The 11,234-nt window shown below is 39.3% G+C and overlaps 1 protein-coding gene across 3 annotated transcripts in view; it reads left to right on the top strand.

Annotated features, from left to right (window-relative positions):
- The window catches only part of LOC121321538 (coronin-2A-like), a 64,216-nt gene that overhangs the window by 28,163 nt on the left and 24,819 nt on the right, over positions 1–11,234 (top strand). Inside the window, exon 1 of one of the 3 annotated variants that reach the window (XM_041260534.1) lies at positions 5,662–5,731. The exons of 1 other annotated variant lie outside the window; for it this stretch is intronic. In XM_041260534.1, coding sequence (XP_041116468.1) covers positions 5,678–5,731 — 54 coding nt within the window. In that variant the 5' untranslated portion in view covers positions 5,662–5,677. Of the gene's footprint in view, positions 1–5,661; positions 5,732–9,940; positions 10,996–11,234 lie in introns of those variants that run through there. One more of the 3 variants, XM_041260551.1, reaches the window with a different exon arrangement.

Here is an 11,234-nt window from a genome sequence, read left to right as displayed (position 1 = left end):
CTGATTTGAAAGATAATACGTGGGTGTCCATTTCAAAAGTACTGGATAAGCCTGGTATGTGTGATTTATTGCCATGTTCAAATTCCGTAAGAGAAGGCACTCAGAATTACTACATCCTGTTGACAAATACGTACCTCTCTTGATCTGGATTTTATAGATCTGGCAGTTTGCAAATATGTTGCATCACCTCTGTGTTGCTTCTGCGAAAGTATCTTATCACCCATGAAAAATCGCATCTTGTCTGGTGTGTGGCAGCCTTAAGTCCTGTCGTTTTTTTTTTTTTAAATTATGTTTATTTTTTTATTTTTTTTGTGAAGCAGAATCTGTTTCAAACGTTTTATTCAGCTCCTGTACATTTTTGTTATCAACAGCACATAACATCTGCAGCTCACAATCAGCAGGCATGTTTTAAATGGGTGCATGGTTTCTACAAAGATGGCCCTTTTTTTTTTTTTTTTTTTTTTTTTTTCAGTTTTACTGGTTTTGTATTGTTAATGAGCGTCTCCTGGCTCAGATTACCTGGGGTTTGCTGCTGGTTGAGCAGCTGTCCCTACACTTCTAGTGTTTCAACTTGAAATTCATCGCTACAGAGGGCTGCCGTGTGCTACCTGCTGATGTCTACCGATGATAATGGCACTGCCCTTTGTAATGTTTGCTTCAGGTCAGCAGGTGGGAGGCGTTTTGCAGGAGGAACGACACAAATGAACATTGTTTCTTTCCTATCCACACATTCCAGTTTGTGTATTTTTTTTTTTTCCTTTCATTTAGTGCAATCTAGTATTGCTGGCTCTCTATGTACTCTAGAACATGTAAAATGTACCTCTGGGACACCAGGAATGGAAATAAGACTCCCATTGCATAACAGTTTGATCCATTCCTTATTAAGCTCATAGTAAAACAAGTTACTGTTACACTGCGGTTAATCAAGCCTGCAGTAAAACCCGGAATCGGTGAAACTGCTATGCAATAGGAATCTTATTTCCATCCCTGCTCTGGGTCACACGCCCACGGGTTCAAGCATGCACCATCTACCTAAAGCTAATCAAAGTGGATGAGAGTCCTCTGTAATATTTTTTTTTTCACTCAGTAACAGCTAAAGCACATATTGCTATATTTCCATGTTTAGTTTGAATAGCTACGCTAAAATGTGGTGTACCAGCATTTTTTTTTTCAGCCAATGAGGCAACTTGTTTCTCCTTCTGTTAAGTTTTTAAACGGTAATTAAGAAGAAATGTCACGTTGAGTTGGCTTTTATAGCAAATAAGGGGAAAAAAACAACTGTGATGTGTTACTCAGAATGTTTACATCTCCTCTGTTGCTGGAGCCATCATCTTTTGTCCCATGGACGTTAAATAAAGAACCCGTGAAAGGGTTTAACACCTCCTGGCTAAAAACACAACCAAAAAAATTTTTAAAAATTCATGCGTCCAGGTGGAACGGGACAGTGTTGGAAATTAGCTTCCTTTTTCTTATTAATCCATCTTGTCCAATTTGCTCTACTACAGTAGTTGCTGGGTCAGATATTTGAAATATATCTGGCTGCATAGTGTTCACCAAAAAGAGTGTAATAATAATACAAACTTACACCATTTAAAGCCCATCTGCTACCTGGTTTCAGGGATGGAAGACTCACGTTGCATAGCAGTTTGCTCTATTCCTGGTTTTTAGTATGAGTTTAAAAAGGCACGCCTGAGCTTGGTCCCACTACACTGGCTAATCAAGCTCATGTTAAAACCTGGAATGGGTGAATCGGCTATGCAATAGAGGTCTTGTTTCCATGCCTGTGGTTTTATTATTTCCCACTAAGGAAGTGGCAGAGGTATACAGTGGTTGTGCCTCTATCTCTGTAAGCATGTCATACAGAGTTTTACACACATAGATGCAAAGAGAGAGAATCACATGTTGGGTTGAGATTAAACTTGTCATTTTAAAAACCAAAAAAAAAATAATAATTTGGGGGAGGTAGAAATAGTGTTAAATCAGGTTCGAGCTGATTCAACTTTAATTTTAAGAACTCCTAATGGTGTCTTATGGAAGTGGTGGGTTTGCAAGGCATGACTGGAACTACGTGAGGTCAGAGAGGTAATCAGGAAGGTAGTTTCATTTTATTACTTTCAGTTGTATACCACAGCAAGTTTTTCAGTCCAGGGTTGCAAAATGTTTTTTTTTATTTATTTTTTTTTTCCAGAAACCTGATTTAAGTTACTAACGTCTGTGTAGATGTGTTTTAAAAGGGAACTGCTACCATTGATTTTAAGTTCCGCTTTATGAAAAACAAATCGGTATTCAAATTTTAACAAACTGGTTGGCGCATTTCAGTGTTTGTACTGTTTCTTAAAATAAATAAAAAACAAACAAGGAATATTCTTGACTGAACAGAATAGAACAAGGAAGGAATGATTGCAAATTATCAAACCTATTCACAGTCCATACAGACAACAACTTTGAGTCCAAGGGTTTTTCCTCAAGAACTTTGAGGATTAATGATATTTACACTGGCATGTACTGTAAGCAGACCTTGATGATTTTGTAAACAGAACTTTATACTCTTTTTTTTTTTTTTTTTGTGAAGACTGAAAACCGTTCTACATCTTATCAGGGGGGAAGGTTCTTCTTTAAATCAAGAAAACTTAACCCTAAGAGAAATTGAACCAGTAATCTGCAGCCCTAAAGGCTAGCATATGCTTGTTGCTGTGCCACTATGGAGTATTGGTGAGGCATTATAACTCTAGGCTGGTTTTGCTTCATTTCCATCCTTTTTTCATTAATCTCCTAATCCTGACAGACAATACAATATGTAAATTAATTTTCTTAGAAACAGGGTGCCCAATATCCTAGGCAACAGGATTAAAAGTGTGTGTTACTACTTGCATGGCGATTTGCATCAAAATTACAATGTTCAGTTCATCTAAACGGCAATGATTTTCAGTATGTTTTTACTTTTTGCAGAGGAATGACTTTTACTCACTGTTACAGTACACATATGATTTTCATTCCCTTCATACACCATTTTAATTATCTAAACACAGGAGCCTTTATAAATATGCCACTGCTGAGATCACTTAAATAGAGCCACCACCCCACCCCACCCCTCCCCCTCCCCCCATGAACTTCAATAACTTGACATCTACTGATCTTGCTCTTTCACTTTTCCTGTACAAAATGTGTTCATGTTAAATTAAATTATTCATGTAAAGGCTGCATTGAATTGTTATGGTTACAGTACAGCACCTTCTTTGCATAATCTTTGCCTTCAGTTGAATGGTATCGTTGGAATACTATTTTTGATGTGATCGGATTCAGGCATGAGGAGGTCAGGGTGAGTACCTGGTAAGAAACCCCATCCGCACCAAAGGGCCTGATTTATTATCGGCCACTTCTTGTGTGTATGAAGTGATTTCATCGGACGATTTGTTTTTATCGGTCCTCAAGACACTGCAATGCAAATCTAGTGTTAACAAAGAACGACAAGGCACACTTTGAACTGAGGCTTGTTTATTGCTGTAACTACATGGATATCCACGCTTCACGTAAAACACTGATCAAGGGTTTTTTTTTTTTTTTTTTTTGAGAATGAACCAGCTCATGCCAATTAAAATGCAAGGATCATGTTAGGATCAAGCAAGAAATAAGCAAAGTTGATACAAGAATAAGGAAGGATTTCATGCATGCCTTGAACAAAATATCCAATGGTTATGCTTGGATGCAAAGATAACACAAGGAATTTGCAAGACTGCAATGGCAATGTATTAAATGATTCCTTAATTCCTTAATTTCGTGTTTTTTTCTTTAACTTGCATTTATGTACTTGCAAGTCTTGTGTGAACCTGATCCTTGCATTTTCATTGGTATGACAATGGTTGGTCCAAGTGAACTAGAGAGAACTAAATGTTTATAAAACTGCAATGCAACCTGGATCCCATTCACACATGCGATTTAAAGCGTCCCAGGGCTGCTTCAGGGCCACCTTCTTTCATATGTGAACGCTCCAAAAAAGAAAAGGCAGCCCAAGGCCGGCCTAGATTTAGGCTGTCGTTTCGATGTGGCCCAGGGTCTACAATCCGGGACCAGGGCTGGCCTTTACATATGTATGAACCTTTTCGTATCACATTACCAATTATATTTTCTATGATAACACGGAAAAATGCAGATTTTCTACGTTGTCAGAGATTTTTTTGTTTTACATTACGAAAATAAATATTTATACCTGTCAACACTAGCAAGTTACTGTTTCCCGCGTTCTAAAGACCTCTGTGTTCTTAAGAGAATAATGTGATTGTGGGTGGGGTCACTCTGTCACTCTGTTACATACATAACAGTAAGTCGAAATAGTCTGTGGGTTTTTTTTTTTTTTTTTTTTACTATATACCATAAAATTGTTACTGTGCTGCACGGGGAAAAAAAAAAAAAAAAAAAATACTACAAAAGGATTACTGTATATCCTGGTAGCTCTTCCATTCTGAGTGCGGCTATCGTTCCATTAACAAAAAAAGCAGTTTGCCACATTTTAGGCCTGCTTTTCAGTCACATGTGTGAACACACAAAGGCACCTTAAAAACTCAAATGGGTTGCAGACCTAAATATGGGGCGGCCCAGTAGTGTGAACAAGGTAGCTGACTGATTTTAGTTCCATTAGAGTTCACTTACTGTATCTCAGTTTAATTGCACAGTGTTCTCTATAGATTTCAACAGAAAATGTGCTGTAAGGGATATTTTTTAAAGTGTACTTACTTTTAACAAGCCATTTTATTATACCAATAAGTACTCATTACAGTATTCTGATATAATTGCACACCTGGTTCTGAGACCCGTGATCGACACTTAAGTACTTTTCCCGGGTGTCTTTTATGTCTGGATAATGAATACCTTGTTGTTTTATTACTTTTGTTGGTGAAGATTTTACTAACACAAGCTTTACCTCACACTCCAATCTCCATCTGTTCTTTTAAAGTGGTTATATTTGACATTTTTAAACAAATATTTTTGTTTAAAACTTGCACCATTAAACCTGGATTAGCAGAAGTAATTTGCCATTCAAATGGCCTTTAAATGGTGGCGTGCAAATGCAGTGACCTCCCGTCTGCTGAGAGTGGAATTTGCATCCCACACGCCCACAAGGGGAGTTCAAGCCGATTGGAGGCAGCAGTGATGAAAAATGGAGTCTGGGACACATTGCAGTTCGTCCAAAATATCTTAAAAAAATTAAGATGCAATGCATCTTTTGATGAAGTACAGATATTGTCCGTTATTTTCTAGATTTCTCTAATATAAAGCTCTGTTTGTAAGTTAACTGTAAACTGTAGAAAAGTGAATCACTTCCACATAAACACAAATAGCAGAGCTTGCAGCTGACATACACCATTAAGGTGCAGTACATTTAACCAGTAACAGTGTAGCTCGTGCCAGGGAAATTAGTGATGAAATATAAAGCAATAGCAAAAAGGATCCAACCCATTTTCAGTATAAACATCCCAATTACCTTACAGGAATTGACAGTTAGAATCCCTGTTGTGAAACCTGCGAGTACTGGACTAAAACAGGTGGAACAAGTAAAACACTGGAATGTAAAACAGGTATTCCACCCCATTCAGTGACACACGGTTTGCACAGTGTGTTTTTTCAGCTGAACTGGGGTGTCGTTCTGCAGTGCTTGCCAGACACCAGTTAGTTACAACCTATGGGTAACACTCTGGAAACCATGAACACAATGGCATCAAGCAGTCGGGATGAGGTAAAGCCTTATTCATGTCTCTTTTGTAGTCATTCATTGCTTGAGGTGGGACTTTCTGTCGGTGGTTCCGAATTGCTTCTAGCTTGGTCCAGAGTCAGTCATGACTATTACCTATGCTCAGATCTGAAACAGGGTTTCCTCAGCTACCAGTTCTCCACCCTGATCTGTAGGGTACACCGTTCCCGTAAATGTTGCAGCACCAAAATTCGTTACCTAATAATCATGCAGCTGGTAATACAGGCATTACTTTTCTTTATGTAGCAGTGAATGATTCACAGCTGTGTATTTCTGAGGTATGGGATCTCACTCTTTGGTGTGGTTTGCAGCATACTTAGAGTAATCCATGCTTGTTTACTGCATTATGCTTTAACACTAGAACAACCAAGGCGGTCATTTTGACCGTTTTTGAATTAAAATTTAAATTGTGGTGCAGGCGTTTAAGATATGGAGCTGTGCTTTCCTGACTTTTCCTAAATATATGTACTAATTACCCTGAAAGAATCACATAGCTGTAAAAATTTGCAAGATAAAATACTGTCATACCTATTCTGACCAGGAGCCGTCAAATTGACGATCCATATAACACCTATTTATAACAATGAAATGTTGCAGTATTATGTATGTTTCAGTCGGGACTTGCTGCCTTGTATTGAAGTTTTGATTATATCAGTCTGCATTCCTCAAGTGAGCGGTCTTCTGACATTTCTGTTGTTTTCAGTGAGCCTCTTGACAGCTCACGGTGCCCGACTGTCTATCTGTGTGATAGTCTATCATCTCTATTATTGTCTATCATTTGAGCATCACAAGAAACGTATCACTCATATTTAGATATGCACTACATTGAAAAATGACAAACGAGCAGGTGCAGTGACTTTTTTATTGTGCTCACCAACAATTGACTTTTTACTGTTATGTGGGGATGGGGGATACTGTGAAAGTCACAGGCTAGTAGCGTGTGTGGCCACCGTTGGAAGCGGTACAAGCAGTATATCTGCGACGCATGCTTTGCACCAGGTTTTGGATGTTGTCTTGTGGAATCCTGGCCCATTCCTCTTGTAGTGCCTGGATAAGCATCTGCCTGTTCAGTGGTCTCCGAGCACTAGAAGCCACACTTTGCCTAAGTTCATCCCACAAATTTTCAGTTGGGCTCAGGTCTCGGGAGTAAGGCATCCATGACTTTATGCTCACATTCCCATTCTGCAAGAAAGCTGTTGTGACACAAGCAACATGTGGACGTGTGTTGTCTTGCACGTCTCACATTAGGATGGGCTTGCAAGAAGGGCACCAAGTGAGGCCATAGGACTTTGTCAAAATATCGCTGTTCAGTCATGTTGCCATCAGTCACTACCAGCAGAGTTCTGTAGCGACTACATACTCCTGCCCAGACCATCACTCTTGAACTTCCCCACCGATTGGTAGGTCGTACACAACAATTAGCAAATCTTTCACCATGTCTACGCCAAACTCGCTGATGCCCATCAGGGCAGTCTATGCAGAATCTTAATTTGTAGCTGAAGAGGACCTGGTTCCACTGAAGGTGAGTCCACCTAAGGTGTTGTTGGCACCACCTCATCCTGTTGCGACGGTGCACATTGCTGAGCACCGGACCCCTGTAGGGTCGTCTGGCCTGTAGATAATGACTGTATAACCACCTTCTTACAGTTGAACTGCTGATGCGTGGATTGTTACGACCTGCATAATCAGATGTTGTTCGACTAGCAGTGCAAAAGCGATCACAATGATGCTGCGTAATGATCTGTCGATCTTGGGCAGGTGTTGTGGCTCTTGGTCTCCCAGTTCGTGGCCTATCATTGACAGAGTGTGTCTGGTTATACCGTCTCGGCAGGTTTGAAATTGCTGGCTTTGAGCACCCATGTCAGCGAGCTACAGTACACTGCCCTAGTCCAGCCTCCAACATGTTGAAGGCACTCTCTTGACAGACGTGGCATATTGGTGTGTTATTTATTTTTTTAATTGCTTTTATTCAAGCTTGCAATTCAACAGCTGAAATCACTCCGATCAATGTCTAATCAACTGTCTCACCTAATTAGGTGATTAAGTTCATATGCTTGTCATAGTCACTCGAGCGTGTCATGCTCAAGAATGAATGATCAAGTGATTAAAAAGAAACCAAAAACATTTTGTCAGTGTCTTCATTTATATTGCTTTTTTCCGAAAATAAATGTGTCATAATAGTGATAAGTTTCTTTTGATGCTCAGTATGTATGCCACTTGTTTTTCTAAGAAATTCATTGGTACCCCAATACACAATGAAAAAGGATCGCGGAAGATACAGTAGCAATAGCAAAGCAATGTTTGGAATTACTGCAGCGATTAACAAACACCGATTCTGATGCATCAAACGGACAGTGATGAATCTGGCTCTGAAGCACGCTGGGTTTGCGAAGATGAATCTTCCAGCAGCAGTGACAGTGAGGAGGATGCCAGCGAAGTGCCAGGACTGAGTGCGTGAAGAGATCCTGTGGCAACCCCTGCAAGGATGCCAGCCTCTTCACCTGCATCAGCCACTGCACCTGATCCAGCTGCTACTTCACCTGAGGCAGCTGCTTCTCCAGCACCACCTGGCACTCAAGAGTCTAGTAATGATGGCACTGTTTGGAACACTATAAATCCTTGTTTTGAAGCTGCAGGTACAAGGGGTGAACATAATATTTTGAGGGAAGTTCCAGGGCCCACGGACTATGCAAAACGCAAAATTGATGTGGTGTATTTTGTCAATTGTATGTAGTTGCAGTTAATATCGCCACTAGATTAAACGCAGACAAACTGCAATGGGGTTCACTGTAAAATCAGTATTTTCATATATTTTACTGGTCCTAAATTTATATGGGTGAAACTCGCTACAAATCTGTAAAAATTAAAACAAGTGTCTTGTTTTATTTTATTATTTTTTAGTTCAAAAGCTAGTACCTTTGATAAGAACACAACACGCTGGTCAGTTGTGACTAGTCCTATTCCAGACCAGAACTTTCTCTATTTGTAGACTGTCTGACAGTGGATTGGTGGAACCCCAAATCCTTAGAAATGGTTTTGTAACCCTTTCTAGACTGATGAGCATCAATAACTGTTTTTCTGAGGTCCTCAGAGATTTCTTTTGATCGTGGCGTGACGTGTTTCCACACACCTGTATGGTGAAGACCAAACTCACAAAGTTTCTGATCTTGATATAGGGTGGGGCCTCCCAAACTCCCCCCTGAAGATCTATCTAATTATTTAAACACCTGATTCTTCTTCTAATTATCCCAATCCTTAAGCTGATAAAACCAGGCTCTCACTCACTTTTTCACATAATTCATACATCATTTTGTTTCAAAAGACATGGAATTGGTTAATATAAACCCTATTGGATATTTAACTTTTTCTCGGCACTGTAGATGGCATCGTTCAACAGGGGATAGTATTCAGAATTCTTACAGTCGTGCCATGACCAGAACAGTAAAAATAAATAAATAGTACGCTTTTTTGTTTTTATGGAATTGTTAGACACTAAATGAGTTTTTATTTTACATTTTTTTTTTTAACTATAAGCTGTTTCTCAAAAGTAACTGTAATTGTATAGCAACAAAAAAAATAAAACGTTTGAACGTGGGTTTTTTTCTTGACCCTTATTATAACGCCACCCTCGGTTATTGCCTGTTTTTGCCCATGGCCCTTACCTGGCGGTATAAAGAGGGCTGACTGTATTTGAATTAGGCTTTAACAGGGGTACTGTTAAAACCTAGTTTAAAACAATCTCAGTGGAGCAGGATGCACTTGCAGGACTTCGAATCATAGAAGGGCATACAGCATGTCTGAATGTTCAAAGACCTATCAGTCATTCCTTAGTATATTCTGACAGTTTTTATGTGTTTATTTTCCCCTTCATAGAATTTGTATAAATCTGGTTCTGTATCTGACTGTCTATAGTGCAGACTGGAAGATTCCACTTTTCTGCAACCATGTATTGTGTCAAAACCTGGTTTCAAAGGTTTGACCATGCTTTTCCCATGTTTACACTATGCATTTACCCTGGTTTGCTGTGTTTTGTTATTGTGCTTTACTATACCTAACAATTCTTTACAATGCTTTCAATGTGCTTTATTGCACTTTGCTATGCTTTTACTGTGGTACATTTTTATAAGGGGGAGTGTCGCATGGTTTTATTTTTGTTTATACCTGGTTTTGTTCTACACTCAATAGTGCTGAATTTTGTTTCATTAAGTATTTCTAAATACACTTGTTGGCAACTTTATTTGACCACCAAACCACCATTTGCATTGGACCCCCAATGAAACTATTATAATTACTGTACTTGCAAACTAAGCTGTGGGTCTTAATACAGTGGCCAATGAGACTGTTCGTTTAATTCAAGAACATCTGTGTCGCAATTGAAGTGGGTTTATCAGTCTGCTGCCCATTTGTAGGGAGTACACCAAATCCTTCTCTGTATTAAATAAAGGGACACACGGTTTATTCTCCTGAGCACAACATCTCGGCAGAATAAAAACAGTTCCTCTGAGAATGTTTACACTGTAAATTATTATGGGTTATTGGCCAGTAATAATTTAGCATGGCTGTTGCTGGGACACTAATTATTTTCATCAAGGATAATTAGCATGTTAACAATATAGTCAAATTATTTGAGTTTTAATAAACTTGGTCTGCCATTCTAAGAGCTGTGGATTTGTATAAGTACAAAGCTTTTGAGAGTACTTGCTGAAATCTCTTCATTTCCTGGAAAAGCAAGCAAAAAGCACACATTTCTGTGAGAAACAAACAGCTATGACACATTCAAATAATTGGATCCATGGTAGAGTAGAACTGTGGCACCTGAGAAGCAGTCATGTTAGAAATGACTGCACAACAAACAAACAGAATGCACTCTTTAGTAACATTAGAAAATGCCTGCCTGGTATTTGGAGCGAGTGCTGGGCTAGGCACCACCCAGCTACACACCAACACACACACACACACACACACACACACACACACACACACCAGTGCACGTACACACACACAAACACAGCCTCCCTTGCAAATCCTCATTGCACTGTGCATTACTATGCTCTGTGCTTACAGAGTGAGGACTTTACGGTCTCCCGGTGGGTATAAGGGGGGAGCTTGCAGACTGCTCTGAGAAACTGTTTACGTTATTGCATCAACCTTATCAGCCAGGAAGGTTAAAGTGAATGAAGAGAGACTGGTAAACATTGGATTGAACTGGTTAATTCTCCTCCCATTTCACTTCGCCTTAAGCAGGAAGGGTAAGAGCTGCAACATTTTTATTTATTTATTTATTTATTTTGTATTGCAGTGCACTGAAACCTAAATTAACTGGTCTCCCAAAGGAATGGAGTGCTTGTGACTGCTTGTGTTGAAAAAAAGAAAACCAGCTTAGAAGTATGATAGTTCATTTAGTTGAGGTTACTAAGTACAGGTCAGCACCAGGACTGTTCAGTGAAGCAAAAGGAGAGACCATAATGGGTGTTTCACAGTGCTGACA

This window comes from Polyodon spathula, chromosome 1 (genome assembly GCF_017654505.1).
Source record: "Polyodon spathula isolate WHYD16114869_AA chromosome 1, ASM1765450v1, whole genome shotgun sequence".
In the NCBI taxonomy this organism is placed as follows: domain Eukaryota; kingdom Metazoa; phylum Chordata; class Actinopteri; order Acipenseriformes; family Polyodontidae; genus Polyodon; species Polyodon spathula.
The sequence above is the reverse complement of the archived record's forward strand: the minus strand, read 5'-3'. Positions and strand labels throughout refer to the sequence as shown.